Consider the following 17,724-nt stretch of genomic DNA (forward strand, 5'->3'; position numbering starts at 1 on the left):
TCTTTTAAGGTCAAACCAAACAAACAAACTCTAATTAACTTCGGACAAAGTAAAAGGGGCAGCTCCTCAAAAGGAAGGGGAACAGATCGAACAAAATCAAAGTACAAAGTAAACTTAAAAACGTCAAATTAAAATGTGATTATTAGGGTCAATAATGCACCCCAGCCAGTGCAGGAGCTGGGAAGGGGGGCGGGAGAGGACTCAGTGGTGACATCCAAATGGGGAACTGGATGTACACTTGAAGAAAATGTTGGAGAGAGTAGGGGGAGTGAGGGTTATAAGTGCTTTGTAAGGAGCGGGCACAGATCCAATGGGCCGAGCGGCCTCTCCTGCGCCGTTTCCGTCCGTGGTGATTCTTTATTTTACGACGGGAGGCAATAATGCTGAATAAATATTGAAGCTTAAAGCGCACCTCTATCAACAGTAGCAGCTCCTAGTCTGCTGTCTGTCTGCTTTTATACTGGGGCTGGTGTGGGGGAGGGGGGAGGCTGGGTTGTTTGTGGATCACTTAGTGACCTTTCAAAATCATCCTGAAGTGAATCCAATATCCACCCACTTTAGGGACCGATGAATGAACCGGCGGAAACAGAAACATAAACAGTGTGGAAAGTGTGCCCTCTGTACAGAACCTGTCTCAATTACAGTTGCTCTTGGGGAAGTTAATGACTTTGGAAATTAGCATTTTTGTTTACAAGGGTTGCAGATTATTATATTTTAAAGCAGTGTGTGAAGGGACAGCCAGACTGTAATGGGCGTGAGAGATAGAGAGGGAGAACGATATATGTGTATGAAACCATGAATGTTAAAAACTCCCTTTTAATTGAAACTCCGCCCTCTCGCTCTCCCGCTATAAGCTTAGGCGAAGCAATCCACTCACTGGGCGATGGGGTAGCTCATGAGGCTGGAGTCTGTACACAGCTGAGTGTCAGATTGGCCTGAAAAACAAATAATTTTTTTTTAAAAAAAGCTTCTTTCCTTTTTTAAAAACAAATCCCAGATATTTCAGTGTCTGTGCTAAAGAGGGTGCTTTAAGTGGTGGGAGCAAGTGTGATCTGAGTGTTCAGACTGTCTTGTCTGTCTGTCTCTCTCCCAGTGCTGGATAACTCCTTCCAGCCCAGTCTAAAACAGCCCAAATCCAGCCCAGTCTGGCTCTCTGGGTTTTGCCTTTCAACCTCAGCAGCTCCCAACTTTGTCTCCCAAACCCCCCCAGTGGAATGGACCTCCAGTGATGTGCATCTGGACAGAGCTGGAGAATTGGTAAGAACTTATTACTTTATTTTAAAAAGAAAAGCTTGTGAATTATTTCCAATACAAGGGATAGCTCACATAGAGGGTGTGTGTGTGTAAAACGGAGAGGCAGATGAGATGTATGTTGTGAGCTGGAGTTTCCTGAGTTGCTGATGGAATTATGAATGGAGATCTGGGAGCGCAGTTGGAATCCTCGCCTACAATTTCGATCCCCGGGAGGGAGGGTTATTATTTCCTCCTCTGCATCTTCCAGATCAGAAACAAACCTCCAGTGAAATCTCACGGCCAATGTTGATCGTCCCCAGGCAGTGGCTGGGTGCGATTTCGTTGCCAGCCCCCACCCCCCCGCGGTTAAACTGAAGCGGAATTTCGGGTTAATAACGGATGGAAGTGGCTCTTCTGGAGAGTGGTGGCCCTTTCACTCTGACTCTGTCCGTATCTGCTCCTTGAGTGGCTGCCCAGGTTAACCCAGCAGGGAAAAAAAAATCCCAATTGGCAATAATAGAAGCAATACAACGCAGAGGAGGCCATTCAGCCCATTGAATCCGGACCGAATCTCTGACAGCATCTTTACCCAGGCCCTCTCCCCCGCCCTATCTCTGTACCTCCATACAGTTATTATGGTTAATCCATCTAACCTACACTTCTTGGGACAATTTAACATGGCTAATCCACCTAATTTAAGATCTTTGGTCACTAAGGGGCAATTTAGCATTGCTAATCCATCTAACATACATGTCTTGGGACAGTAAGGGGCAATTTAACATGACCAATCCACCTAATTTACACCTTTGGTGACTAAGGGGCAATTTACCATGGCTAATCCATCTAACCTACATGTCTTGGGATGTTAAAGGGCAATTTAACATGGCTAATCCACCTAATTTGCACATCTTTGGTCACTAAGGGGCAATTTAGCATTGCTAATCCATCTAACGTACACGTCTTGGGACAGTAAGGGGCAATTTAACATGACCAATCCACCTAATTTACACCTTTGGTGACTAAGGGGCAATTTACCATGGCTAATCTATCTAACCTACATGTCTTGGGATGCTAAAGGGCAATTTAACATGGCTAATCCACCTAATTTGCACATCTTTGGTCACTAAGGGGCAATTTAGCATGGCTAATCTATCTAAGCTATACACCTTGGGACATTAAGGGGCAATTTAGCACGTCTGTGCTAAAGAGAGTGTTTTAATGTTAATTGTGGTGACAAATGGCATGTGAGTGCGCTCTCTCTCTTCCCAGTGCTGCATAACTCTCCAGCCCAGTCCGAAAACAGGTAGATGAATAGTTCCAGCCCAGCCTGGTTTAGTCTTGGTAGCAGCTTTGCAACCTCAGTAGCCCTCAGTGCGTGGATGGGAATGGACCATCAGTGATGTGCATCTGGACAGAGCTGGGGAATTGGTAAGAACTTGTTATTTCATTTAAAAACTTGTGAATTATTTCCAGTGCGAATTTGTGATTTAGATATGAAGGGATAGTTCACAATGGGCAGCACACTGGCACAATGGTTAGCTCTGCTGCCTCACAGCGCCAAGGACCTGGGTTCGATTCCTGGCTTGGGTCACTCTCTGTGTGGAGTTTGCATGTTCTCCCCGTGTCTGCTTGGGTTTCCTTTGGGTGCTCCGGTTTCCTCCCACAGTCTGAAGATGTGCAGGTTAGGTGGATTGGCCGTACTAAATTGTCCCTTAGTGTCAGGGGGACGAGCTAGGCCTGGGTGTGATGGTGGTTGGTGCAGACGTTACGGGCTGACTGGTCTCCTCCTGCACTGTATGATTCTGAGTGTTTAAAAGAAAAGAGGCAGGCGAGATGTTATGAAATCTCACCAAATCCAGGCTGGATTCCTATGGGGTTACTTGAAACCCCTGCACCCCATCCTTCAGCCCTGCCATGTGGTCAGTTCAGGGAGAAAGGGAAGGATATACATCCTGGGGGGAACTGGAGGGGGCCATTCAGTCCCTCAAACCTGCACCTGTTTTCAGTTGGATCATAACTATGTATCGACATTCCATTCACGCACCCCCTGGTCCATCGGCATTGACATATTCAGTTGACCTACCCAAGCTCAGCAGCTTGTAGAGGCTGGGGAGAGAATTCTAACACTTTCTTTTGTGAATAAGTCTTTTATGACATTATTCTTGAAGGGTTTAGCTCAATGCAGTCCAGTCCTGCTTCTGAAATCCTCCACAGAGAATGAAAGGCTGGTGAATAATGAGAAGTTAATTGTTTAATTTAATGTGTAACATAATGTTTACTCCTTTTTTCAGTTATCTTCTGGCTGTCTGTTAACTCTTCCTTGAAAGCTCATTTGTCATGTTTAATCTTTCTTTATAGCTTCTGGGAAGTTCCAGGTTTCTTTTAACAAAGAATAATCCAGACTCTCAACATTGGCTCTATTCTCTCTCCACGGATGCTGTCAGACCTGCTGAGGATTTCCAGCATTTTCTGTTGTTTCAGATTCCAGCTTCTGCAATAATTTGCTTTTTTATCTCTTTAAGGAACCTCCTCCCTCAGATTTTTTTTCTTTACAACTCGAGCCTTCCCATTACCTTTTCTTGACCAAAATCAGTATTTCTTTATTTCAATTCAATGATCCCTGATTCCATCCCACTTTCTCATCCAACCCCAGCCCCATCACCTCTATCACGGTGGCACAGTGCTGGGCACTGCTACCTCACAGTACCAGGGACCCGGGATTGACTCTCATAGAAACCAGAAGCAGGAATAGGCCATTTGGTCCTTCAAGCCAACTCTACCATTCATTTTGAACATGGCTGATCATCAAATTCACTATCCTGATTTTCCCCCCTCCTCCTTGTTCCTTTTAGCGCATAGAGCTATATCTAATTTCTCCTTTAAATCAGACAGCATTTTGGCCTTCTCTACATTCTGTTGTAGTGAGTTCCACACATTCGCCACATTGAGTGAAGAAATTTCTCCTCGCCCCAGTTCTAAAAAGGTTTACCCCTTATCCTCAAACTATGATCCCCAAGCTCTGACATCTCTCCTGAGATAAGGACATCGAAACAGCACACACTGCTCCAGGCGTGACCTCATCAACACTCTATACAATTGCAGCAAAACATCCTGATCCTTATACTCAAATCCTCTCGCTATAAAGGCCAACATGCCATTTGCCGCCTTTACTGCTTTCTGGACCTGAGGCTTGGGTCACTGTCTGTGTGGAGTTTGCATGTTCTCCCCATGTCTGCATGGGTTTCCTTCAAGTGCTCCAGTTTCCTCCCACAGTCCAAAAAACGTGCTGGGTAGATGCATTGGCCATGCTAAATTCTGTGTAACAGAACAGTCGCTGGAGTGTGGCGACTAGGGATTTTTTCAGTAACTTCATTGCAGTGTTAATGTAAACCTATTTGTGACATTAATAAATAAACTTTAAAGCTTTAAAAACTTTATCTCTTTAGGTTGTCGATACAAGTTTCATTTCTGATCCATTTAACTCCTCCCATTTCTCTTTGAGCCAATCCTGAGCTTCGCATCTATTGAGTTATAAGTTGCTGGTTTCGAATCCCACTTTGGAAAATTCTGGAATGGATACTGGAATTCTAGGTTAACATCCAGTGGGATCAGTGCACATCCTTCTGTTCATCATATATGTGGTCAGACCACATTCAGAATATTGTGAGCAATTTTGGATCCCATATCTAAGGAAGGATGTGCTGACTTTGGAGAGGGTCCAGAGGTGGTTCACAAGAATGATGTATGAGGAGCGTTTGAGGGCTCTAGGTCTGTACTCAGTGGAGTTTGGAAGGATGAGAGGGGAATCTCATTGCAACTTATGAAATACTGAGGCCTGGATAGAAAAGGACGTGGGGAAGATGTTTCCATTAGTCAGAGATTAGGATCCAAAGGCACAGCTTCAGAATAAAGGGACAACCCAACAGAACCGTGATGAGGAGGATGTGAAGCAGGAGTAGAGGTGTGAATCTGTGGAATGCATTGCCACAGAAGGCGGTGTAGGCTAGGTCATTGAATTGGTGGCACAGTGGTTAGCACTGCTGCCTCTCAACGCCAGGGACCAGGATTTGATTCTTTGTTTGGGTCACTGTCTGTGCGGAGTTTACACATTCTCCCCATGTCTGTGTGGGTTTCCTCCGGGTTTTCTGGTTTCCCTCCCGCCACCCCCAAACGTGAAAAGATGTGTGGGTCAGGTTGATTGGTCAATTTAGCATGGCCATAGTGTGTGGGGGATTAGCAGGGCAAATGTGTGCTGATAAGGGAATAGAGCCTGGGTGGGATTATGGTCGGTACAAACTTGATGAACCAAGTGGCCTCATTCTGTACTCTCGGGATACTATGTATTTAAGACAGAGATTCCTGATTGGTAAGGGGATGTTGAAACAAGCGATAGTCTGGAATCGCAATCCCAGCCAGTGAATTTATTCCACAGGTGACAGTTTACTCAGTCACATTATCCAATCAGAGTGGATACTAAACTCCGTTGTTATTCAATTTTTTACTGATTGCAATTGGCTTACGACCCCATGAACTGCCACAGTCACAAGTTAAACACGCACAATTAGCTTCCCACACTGCCAAAACTGCCTGGCCCCAGCTGGAATCATGGTGCCGGCTGGTGTCTGCGGTGCCAGCGGATTGGCATTAACCTGGGTTGGTCTCCACACTGCTGACTGATTAGCACAGGCTGGTGTCCTCGCAGACTGGTTAACTGGTATTTCTGAGAACTCCACTTAGCTGGGAATCATATTTCTGCGTCTTCCATTCACTTTCGGCTCAGTGCACTGAGAAACGGATGGGAATGCTGGCTGATGGGATGGATTCTGACATTCTCACAATGTGGGGGCAATTCCAGCTCTGGGCTTTGTGGATTCTGTGCAAATGCATTCAAATGGGCAGATCTGTTGACAAACAGCCCAGATTTCATTGTTTAAAGCATTGAGGCTTATGGTGTTTGACATTTTGTGTGTACACTACCTTTTTGCGAGGAGATTTGTGCACTTAGCCACCAGGATCCCAAAATTGCTTTGACGCACTGCTTTTTAACGAGCTTTGTGAAGGCAGCATCCCCCTATCTGGCTTATCATTAAAACACAGTGAAGGGTGTGCAGTTACTATACTTGAGCTGTAGATACAGAATGAATCCATCACACAAAGCTCAGGCTGGACATTTCAAACACTAGCACTGTTTTAAAAATGTGACAATTGGTAATTACGGTCAAACAACCTCTCCAGTAATGGAACTTGACTATTGCAAATATCATTCCTCCAAATAGTAATTGTTTGATTAGTTTTAATTAATTGATTTTAAAAGTAGCAAGTATACAATTCTTCAATGCATTTTGCTTTTCCTTTCTGTTACTTTTCGATTGCTGTTAATCCAATGTTTCTTTCACTTTCTGTATCTGATTTGTATTTACGCTCCATCTCAGCTCTTGCAGTTTATTTTTCAACCCTTTCTATCTGATTTGTTCAGGAGTTGCACAGTTCAGTTTTGGGCGGCACAGTGGTTAGCACTGCTACCTCACAGCGCCAAGGACCCGGGTTTGATTCTGGCCTCGGGTGACTGTATGTAGTTTGCATGTTCTTCCCACGTCTGCATGGGTTTTCTCCAGGTGCTCTGATTTCCTCCCACAGTTCAAAGATGTGATGGCTAGTTGGATTGGCCATGCTAAATTGTCCCTTAGCGTCCAAAGATCTGTGATTGGGTTGAAAGTATGGTGTTACAGGGATGGGGCAAGTGGATGGACCTGGGTGGGATGCTCTGATGGTGTGTCAGTGCAGACCCAATGGGCCAAAAGACCACCTTCTGCACTGTAGGGATTCTAGGATTCAGCTTCTGGGTACCTGCTTTCCCTCACTGCTCCGTTATCAATTCAAGTACAGAGCTATAGGCTACAGTGCAGAAAATGAGTTCATTCAGCCCATCATGTTTGCACTGCTAAAAGAAAAGGAAGGAAACTAGTGACTCATTCTAATCCCACTTCCCAGCACCCGATCCAAAGCCTTGCATGTTGCAACACTTCAGGTGTAATTCCAGATATCTTTTTGAATTAGTTGGGCTTTTGAAATGATGAATTTCAGGCAGTTTCCACCATCTGGGTGAGATAGATTTACGTCTTGTCCCTTTTTAATCCTCTTATCGAAGTTTATCTTGGGACACTAAGGAACAATTGAGCATGGCCAATCCACCTAACCAGCACATCTTGGGACACTAATAGATAATTTAGCATTGCTTATCTAATCTTATCTAATCACTTTAATTATCTAATCATCTTAAATGACACCTTCAGCAACTTGCCACCGAAACATTTAGAAATGAATGGGTTCAATTCTTACCCGCAGCAAATTCTGTGATAATATATTGTCGAAAGTAACAACAGGGATTAAATTCCAGATCATTTAAAACCCACAAAACAAAAGTGTTAGCAATCCCCAGTGTTTCTGAATGTATGAGTCAGTTGTGGCAAATTGCACTTTGATTTGATGGTGTCACTCTGGTCTAGTCTGTGTAAATGACGTGAGGCATTTGGTCTGGAAGTCGTTTAGTACCAAACACCCCCAAATGTTATATAGAAACAGGGGGAAACATTGCAGAACCAGTTCCTTCATTCGATTTGGCTGATCTGTATTTTGACCTGCTTTGGTTCTCTCGCCCTCATTGCAAAAAAGTCAACGAGCCCCACCCTTATCATTTTCAATTGTTTCCCTCACTGGCCTCCACAACCCTTTTCTGGGGAGTTGCATATTTCAGTAACCCTTTGTATGATGAAGTTCATCATGATCTCATTCCTTAGCTCTCAAAGTTCTGTATTATGCATCAAATGTTTTAATCACCTTAAACGCCTCAATTACAGCATCTTTATAATTGTTTATGTTCAAGGAATATAAATGATATGAGGAAAGATTAGCAAACTAGGCTTGTTCCCACTGGAGTTTAGAAGAGTGATTTGATTGAAGTGTCTAAGATCTTGAATAGTCTTGACAAGTAGGATGTGGAAAGGATGTTTCCTCTTGTGGGTGAGCCCAGAACTAAGGGACACTGTTTTAAAATCAGAGGTGGCCATTTGAGGACAGAGGTGAGGTGAAGTGTTTTCTCGGGTATAGTTTATTTGTTAGTGTCACAAGCAGGCTTACATTGCAATGAAGTTACTGTGAAAACTCCCTAGTCACCACACTCCGGTGCCTGCTCGGTTACACTGAGGGAGAATTTAGCATGGCCAATGCATCTATCCAGCACATCTTTCGGACTGTGGGAGGGTACTGGAGCATTCTGAGGAAACCCATGCAGACACAGGGAGAACGTACATACTCTGCACGGTCAGTGACCCAAGCCAGGAATCGAACCTGGGTCCCTGGTGCTGTGAGGCAGCAGTGCTAACCACTGTGTGACTTTGGATTTCTCGGCCTCAGAAGGCGGTAGGGACGGTGGTCACTAAATATTCTTGAGGTGGAAGTAGATATGTTTTTCTTAGACAAGGGAATCAAATGTAGGGTTGTGAGGGAGTAGATGGAAGTGTGAAATTAGCAACATAGACAGATCAGCTATTGTCTTACTGAACGGTGAAGCGGGCTCGAGGGGCTGAATGGCCTATTCTTTATTTATTCATTCGTGGGACATGGGTGTTGCTGACTGGCCCACATTTATTGCCAGTCGCTAGTTGCTCTTGAACTGAATTCTTACTAGGCTATTTCAGAGGGCAGTTGATAATCAACACATTGCTGTGGCTCTGGGGTCACATGTAGGCCAGACTGGGTAAGGACAGCAGATTTTCTTCCCTAAAGGACATTAGTGAACCAGATGGGTTTTTCCAACAATTGACAATGGTCATCTTTAGATTCTTAATTCCAGATATTTGTTTGTTGAATTCAAATTCCACCATCTGCCATGGCAGGATTTGAACCTGGGTCCCCAGAACATTAGTTGATAGTCTCGCGATAATACCACTGTGCCATTGCCTCCTCTGCTTCTGCTCCTGTTTTGTGTGTCCATGTGTAAGCCTTGGTCTAGGCAACCTAGCCTCATAATCAAAATCTTTTAAGTCCTGATGTCATTCTGATGCATGTATGCTGCATCACCTTAATCTTCGATCTACACTGTCATCTTTCTCATATTTAACAATTCATCATTTTATATCACATCTTTACAAAGTAAAAACAGTTTTCTGAACCTTCAGTGAAACTTGATCGACCTGTTCTTGATTGATGATGGGAATGGGATGGAATAATAGAACCGCAACATGCAGAAGGGGACCATTCAGCCCATCAAGTCTGCATTGACTATAACCCCATTTATTTCCATAATCCCACATATTTACCCTGTTAATCTCCTGACACTAGGGTCAATTGTAAAATAGGGCAGTAGAATTGGAAATTCTGCCCATTTGTGACCCATTTTCTGGAGTCCATTTACATCCAAGTTTCCTGCCACTTTGATATGAATATATTCCGAAAATTGAAACTGAGTGTATAAATGAAAAGGGGCTCTGACGACATAAGAACATAAGAAATAGGAGCAGGAGTAGGCCATCCAGCCCTTCGAGCCTGCCCCGCCATTCAATAAGATCATGGCTGATCTGTCGCTGCTCAGTTCCACTTTCCCGCCCTCTCCCCATAACCCTTAATCCCCTCTCTTATCAAAAACCCATCAACCCGCGTCTTAAAAATATTTAGCGAGGCAGCCTCCACCACTTCAACGGGCAGAGAATTCCAGAGATTCACCACCCTTTGAGTGAAGAAGTTCCTCCTCAACTCCGTTCTAAACCGCCCCCCTTTTATCTTGAGGCTGTGCCCCCTAGTCCTACTGTCTTTTTTGAGCGGGAAGAGTCTTTCCACCTCTATCCTATCCATCCCATTCATCATCTTATACGTCTCAATGAGATCTCCCCTCATTCTTCTAAACTGTAATGAGTACAAGCCCAGTTTATTCAGCCTCTCCTCATAGCTCAACCCCCTCAACTCCGGTATCAGCCGAGTAAACCTCCTCTGCACTCCCTCCAAGGCCAAAATATCTTTGCGCAGGTGCGGCGCCCAAAAATGCACACAGTACTCCAGTTGCGGCCTCACCAATGCCCTATACAGCTGCAGCAAGACCTCCCTACTTTTATATTCAATCCCCCTCGCTACAAGTGCCTCAAGGAAAGTATCAAATGTGCCCAGATACATCTTTGTTAAGTGTGGATATGAAAGTTTTAAGCCATGACATCTGCATAATTAGCATGCAACACAAGAGGCTTTTCCATTTTTAATGTGACCTAAAGAGCTGGCCAAATGCATCAAGAGGAACATAAAATATAGATCAGGTTTCAATGAGGAGAAAATAAAAACAAACCACTCAAAACGTAGCAGCAAAATATCAGAAAAATGTCTGGTTTCCTATAATTAAAATGCTGGACTTAATTTTACAACTGTTTTGGATCATTGTAACTGTAGAAAATTGAGCTCAGTAGCCTGGGCAGGGGCGGGGTAGGGGTAGGCCCATTACATTTGCTGATTGGCATTTGGAGACCAGAGTCGATAGACTTGTGTAAGTGTTGGCTTGTACTTGGAGTGGTACAGTGGTTAGCACTGCTGCCTCACAGCACCAGGGACGAGGGTTCAATTCCTGGCTTGGGTCACTGTCTGTGTGGGGTCTGCACATTCTCCCTGTGTCTGGGTGGGTTTCCTCTGGTTTCCTCCTACAGTCCAAAAGATGTACTGGGTAGGTGCATTGACCATGCTAAATTCTCCTTCAGTGTACTTGAACAGGTGCCAGCCAGAGTGTAGCAACTAGGGAAATTTCACAGTAACTTCATTGTAGTGTTGATGTAAGCCTACTTGTGACAATAATTAAACTTTAAAGTTAAATAAATTTATATTTGCTGCAGTTTAGAAGGATGAGAGGGATTCTGATCGAGGTATATAAAATACTAAAAGGGATTGTTGAAGTAAATGTCGACCTAGCTAGAACAAGAATTCCCAGGTATAAGTTGAGAGGCAGTAGATTTTAAAGCTGAGATGAGGAGGAACTACGGGTGGAATTTTACAGTCTCGCTTGCAGAAGACCAGAAATTCCTGCCCAAGTTCAATGGACGTTTACAGCCTCAAGATAAAGGGGGGGCGGTTTAGAACGGAGTTGAGGAGGAACTTCTTCACTCAAAGGGTGGTGAATCTCTGGAATTCTCTGCCCGTTGAAGTGGTGGAGGCTGCCTCGCTAAATATTTTTAAGACGCGGGTTGATGGGTTTTTGATAGGAGAGGGGATTAAGGGTTATGGGGAGAGGGCGGGAAAGTGGAACTGAGCAGCGACAGATCAGCCATGATCTTATTGAATGGCGGGGCAGGCTCGGGGGGCTGGATGGCCTACTCCTGCTCCTATTTCTTATGTTCTTATGATTCCGTGGCAGGCGAGGCGGTAGAATTCCCGCAGAGGGTGGTGAATTTGTGGAACTCGCTGCCCCACTGTGTCGGAATATGCCCGCCCACGGCCAATGGAGAATGCCGTTCTGCGAGCCTTGCCCGCCCTGAATCTGGGGCGGACGTGCTGGTAAAATTTCCAGCGGGGGAAGTCTGAATCATTAAGTGGTTTCAAGAAGGAAATAGATAAAATGGGTTAAAGGGATATGGGGAACAGGTGGGGGACGTGGATATGAGACCAAGGAGAGATCAGCCATGAATGTATTAAAGAGGTATCTAGATATAGCATTTGGGGCAAATGGGATCCAAGGTTACCTACAGAAAGCAGGATTAGGCTATTGAGTTGGATGATTGAATGGTGGGGTGGAGCAGGCTCGAAGGACTGAATTACCTACTTCTCCTAATTCCTATGTTGCTATGAAAGAAATTCAGGTACAGTGTAATTATTTGCTGGGGGCACTTGCGCTGGAGTATCCTCCATTTTCTAATTCCGCTCATTATTTTTTTGTAAATCTGCTGGCGGTTTCACTCTGCAGCCTCTGAGATGATTGGAAGGAGGGGATCTCACCTGATAGACTGATCAAATTTTGCTCCTTCAACCTGTCTGACTGGTGGAAAAAAAAATCCCCAGATAAACTGGTCGTCTCATCTTGTTGCTGTTTCCACCACTCCAAACTGTTGCATTTCAGAGCAATTAATTTCCGGTGAAGCACTTTGTAGCCTTTTCAAGAGCTGTGATAATGAGTTCTGGTTCAGCAGGTTCTTATCTCAGCTGTACTTATTGTTGTATTCCTGCATAAATTATCTTCATACCATTAAAAATGTTACATAAGCACATGCTTCTCAATCTAATATTCAGTTTGGACCATTTTCTGGCAATGCTTTTGACATTTCACGCATTCTGAGTGTCACTGGCGAGGCCACTCTTTATTGTCCGTCCCTCTTGCCCCAAGAGAAGATGGTAGTAGGCGATCTTTTTGTATCAGAGGGGACTGTGGGCTGTGGGATCACTCACCCACAGTGCTGTTACAACGCCAGGGACCTGGTTTCGATTCCCAGCGTGGGTCACTGTCCACATGTAGGCATCTCTACATCATATGTAGTCTGCACATCCTCCCCATGTCTGCATGGGTTTCCTCCCACAGTCTGAAAGACGTGCTGGTTAGGTGCATTGGCCATGCCAAATTCTCCCTCAGTGTACCCGAACGGGTGCTGGCGTGTGGTGACTAGGGGATTTTCATAATAACTTCATTGCAGTGAAGCCTACTTCTGACACTAGTAAGTAAACAAAATAAAAGTAGGTTAGTGCTAGGATTTTGACCTAGCAATGAAGGAATGGCCAATATATGTCCAAATTTGACAGACAGAGATGTTCTGTGAGCAGAGATCTTCAGCACTTGTTGGTCAATTCATGTGGACCTGATGTTTGCTTTGGAGAGATGACACCTTGCCCTTGGTCTCCCTGCTGCTTTTGAAGAATTTGCTAAATTTCAGGGGAGGCGATGGCTTAGTAGTATTATCACTGGACTATTAATGCAGAAACTCGGCTGATGTTCTGGGGACCCGGGTTCAAATCCTGCCATGGCAGATAGAATTTGAATTCAACAAAAAAAAATTGGAATTGAGAATCTACTGATGACCATGAAACCATTGCCAATTGTTTTGGGCTGGGGGGGGGAAATACCCATCTGGTTCACTAATGTCCTTTTAGGGAAGGGAATCTGCTGTCATTACCCAGACTGGCGCAAATGTGACTCCAGAGCCACAGCAATGTGGTTGATTCTCAACAGCCTTTGGGCAATTAGGGATGGGCAATAAATGCTGGCCAGCCAGTGACGTCCATCTCCCACAAATGAAACTAAAAAATAAAATTTATAATGAGTTGCCCGTTAAAGACACCAGAGAAAGTTAAATCTGGCAATTAACAGCTTAAATATTTCTTCTGTGATGAGAATTATTGATAATAATGTCTGGTCTAAAATGGGAGCTACTTGAACTGTTTGGGCAAATTGTTGGAGATTTTATAAGATCCAAATTTATAAGTTTTATTTACTTTGCCTCTTTTCCCTTTTGTCTGTTTTCTCTCTCTTTTAAATGGAATCTTTCTATTGGCTTATTCCTCAATTTGTACCAGATTTGAGTCTTGACCCACCTCATTTCCATCTCTGGAGAGGGTCATCTAGACTCAGAACGTTGGCTCTATTCTCTCTCCACAGTTGCTTCCAGACCCGCTGAGATTTTCCAGCATTTTCAGATTTCAGCATCTGCAGTATTTTGCTTTTATATTTCCATCCTTGGCAGTCCCATTGTTCACTGATTGCTCTCACTGTAGTGATAGTACTTAACACGTCCAACAAGTTAATGAATAGAACATAGAACAGTACAGCACAAGAACAGGCCCTTTGGCCCACAACGTTGTGCAGAATGTTGCGTCAAATTAAACTAGTCCCTTCTGCCTGCCCTTGGTCTATATCCCTCTCTTCCTTCCATATTTATAGAGTCATTGAGATTGACAGAATAGAAATAAACCCTTTGGCCCAACTTGTCCATGCTACCCTTTTTAACCACTAAGTAGTCCCAATTTGGCCCATAGCCCTCTATACCCATCTTACCCATGTAACTATCTAAATGCTTTTTAAAAGACGAAATTGTACCTGCCTCTACTACTACCTCTGGCGGCTTGTTCCAGACACCACCCTCTGTACGGAAAAAATCACCCCTTTGGACCCTTTCGTACCTTTCCCCCCACGTGCTTATCTAGAAGCCCCTTAAACAGCCGTATCATATCTGCCCCCTCCACCACCTGGCAGCATATTCCAGGCATCTACCACTCTCTGTGTAAAAAATCTTGGCCCTCTCTTTTGAACTCCCAAACTCTCCCCCACCTTAAGTACATGCCCCCTAATACGAAACATTTCAACTCTGGAGAAAAAGATTTTGCCCCTCATAATTTTATGGACTCATACCAGGTGTCCTCTCAGCCTCTGTCGTTCCAGAGAAAACAACCCTATTTTGTCCAGCTCATACCCTCTAATCCAGCCAGCATCCTGGTAACAGCGCCCTCTCCAAAGCTTCCACATCCTTCCTGTACTGTGTTGACCAGAATTGAATGCACTACTCTAATGCGGCCTAACCAAAGTTTTATAAAGTTGCAATATGACATCCTGACTCTTGTTCACCATTGCCCAGCCAATAAAGGCAAGTGCGCCATCCGCATTTCTTCTTTACCACCCATTCTATGCGTGTGGCCACAATTAGATTTTGAGCTAAAGTATGAAGGAATGAAATCTAATTGACAGTCAAGATTCCCCACCTCAAAATTTTGTGTCAGTTGTTCTGAACTCTAACAATGTCCTTATTATTTACAGGGGGCAGTACCAGGTCAGTTCAGAACCCTTCACGATGCATCCGAGCAGCGCGGGCAATGGCACAGAGATTGTAGAGGGGAGCCAATGGAATATCTCCAGTGAGTGGCACTCGATGACCATTGGTCAATCCAAAAACAAGGCCTACCCGCCCATGGCCGAGAGTACCAAGCTGCTGAGTGTTCAGATCACTCTCATTGCAGCTTATGCTTTGATCATTCTCCTGGGGTTGGTGGGAAACTCCCTGGTGATTTACATGATTGTAAAGTACAAAACCATGCGAACTGTCACCAACTTCTTCATTGCCAACCTGGCCTTGGCTGATCTCATGGTGGACACACTCTGCTTGCCGTTCACCCTGATCTACACTCTCTTGGACGAATGGAAACTCGGAGCTGTCCTCTGCCACCTGGTCCCTTACGCCCAGGCTTTGAGTGTCCACGTGTCCACTCTAACTCTAACAGTGATCGCCTTGGACCGCCATCGATGCATCGTCTTCCATTTAGACAGCCGGATCTCCAAGAAGTTCAGCTTTGTCACCATTTCCATGACCTGGTTGGTGTCGGCTATCCTTGCTGGACCTTTGGCTATCTTCCGAGAATACAAGATCATCGACTTGCAGCCGATCAACTTGCAGATTGTGGTGTGCTCTGAAAAATGGCCCAGTGGGAACACTCGAGACGGGACCATCTACAGTCTCTCAATGTTCATCCTGCAGTACGTGCTGCCTTTGGGAATCATCAGTTACGCCTACATTAGAATATGGATCAAGTTAAAGAACCACGTTAGCCCGTGCGCACGGAGTGACAGCCATTACCGACGGAGGAAGACAACCAAAATGCTTGTGATGGTTGTGGTGGTCTTTGCGGTGTGCTGGTTACCCCTGCACACCTTCCAGCTGGCCAGCGATTTGGACAAACGCCTCTTTCAGTTCACCGAGTACAAGCTACTCTACAGCATCTTCCACGTGGTGGCCATGTGCTCGACCTTTGCCAACCCCCTGCTGTACGGCTGGATGAACAAGAACTATCGCAATGGTTTCATCCACTTCTTCCGCTGCAACCACCATGCGGACCACCTCAACATGGAGACGTCAGTCAAGGCGAGGCTGCACCCTTTTCGGGTGGAAGCTCACAATGGCAGCCTTAGCGGTTACAGGGACGCAAATGGGCACCCACCCACACGCGTGTAGCGGCCGGTTCACCTATTGTACAGGGAAAGGTATTGGTGGACTGGCTGCTTCCAATTCTCTCCTGGTCAGTGATTTGATATTGTCCGATGAAGCTGGAATAGTCTAATGGAGTAATGTGTTCAGTAACCCTGACTGCACCCTGGCATCGATCTGTCTTTTTTTTTATACAAGGATAAGCATCATTTGAAAGGTTGGCACCTGAACCCAGTTACTCTTGAGAAAATGACGGTGAGTTGCCTCCCTGAGCCACTGTAGTACTTCCAGCAGTGTTATTGGGATGGAGTTCCAGGATTTTGACAATTAGACCCATATTTTCCCTGCAGTACCGAAGGAGGCCATTTGGCCTATCAAGTTTGCACCAACTCTCTGAAAAAGCATCTTACTCTGCCCCTTGCCCCCTCATCCCCCTAATCCTATGTAATTGATACCATTTTGAATGCTATTATTCTGGCTTCAGCAGTGAAATGTATTTTATCTTCCAAATAAATCACACACTTACCTTCAGATTGCCCTTTTTCCTACAACCTGATAGCTGCTAAGCTTGACGTCTCAAAAGCCATTGTCTTTATTTGCCTCTATGTCTCTCCTGACATCCTGCATGATGCCCCCTCCCCCATATCCACAGTACCCATTTTCTTTGCCCTCCCTCACCAACCCCTTGGCAGAGTGAGCTCTGCAAGCTCCATTCCTTTGTTGTCACAGGTAAGCCACTATGGTCAGCGGAGGAAACAATTTGGTTATTTCCTCAAGAGTCTAGGAGAGTTATAGAGCTCTGCTTGTCCTGATTGCCCCCTGAGGAGCGTTTAACTCTATTCTCGCCTGCCAAGAGTGTCGATATCCAACTCAGCGATAAGAGTAGCCGTTATGACACAAAACAACTCATTTAATTCATTGGGTGAAACTCTCGGTAGAATCTCAGAATATTACACCGCAGATGAGGTCCTTTGGCCCACTGTGTCTGCACTGAAGCATGAAATGCCATGATCTGCCCACCTAATCCTATCTGCCAGCACTTGGCCCATAGCCTTGAATGTTATGATGTGCCAAGTTCTCATCCAGTTCCTTTTCAAAGTATGTGAAGCATTCTGCCTCCACCACCCTCCCATATGGTGCATTCCAGACTGTCACCATCTCCTGGGTAAAAAAAAGGTTTTTTTCTCAAATTTCCCCCCTAAACCTCCCACCCCTCACTGATAACTTGTGTCCTCTCATGACTGACCTTCAACTGATCTGTAATGCACTTATGTGTAATACAGTGGGCGACACGGTGGTACAGTGGTTAGACTGCTGCCTCACAGCGCCAGGAACCCTGGCTCGATTTCCAGTTTGGGTTACTGTCTGAGTGGAGTTTGCACGTTCTCCCCGTGTCTGCGTGAGTTTTCTCCAGGCGCTCCGGTTTCCTTCCCACAGTCCGAATGATGTGCTGGTTAGTTACATTGACTGAACTGGCGCTGGAATAGGTGAATTTCACAGTAGCTTCGTTGTAGTGTTAATATAAGCCTTACTTGTGATTAATAAATTAACTTTAACTAAGCTACTC

At 44.9% G+C, this 17,724-nt stretch overlaps 1 protein-coding gene across 1 annotated transcript; it reads left to right on the forward strand.

Moving 5' to 3' along the window:
- The first annotated feature begins 1,175 nt into the window (after nt 1-1,175).
- Nucleotides 1,176-16,184, forward strand: npy7r (neuropeptide Y receptor Y7). Its single transcript, XM_080201043.1, has 3 exons — nt 1,176-1,257; nt 2,503-2,661; nt 14,996-16,184. Exons 2-3 carry the CDS (start codon nt 2,633-2,635, stop codon nt 16,182-16,184), a joined length of 1,218 nt encoding a protein of 405 aa, XP_080057169.1. The 5' UTR covers nt 1,176-1,257; nt 2,503-2,632.
- Nucleotides 16,185-17,724: the final 1,540 nt, after the last annotated feature.

Source organism: Carcharhinus amblyrhynchos, chromosome 13, assembly GCF_965287045.1.
Source record: "Carcharhinus amblyrhynchos chromosome 13, sCarAmb.v2.hapA, whole genome shotgun sequence".
Lineage (NCBI taxonomy): Eukaryota > Metazoa > Chordata > Chondrichthyes > Carcharhiniformes > Carcharhinidae > Carcharhinus > Carcharhinus amblyrhynchos.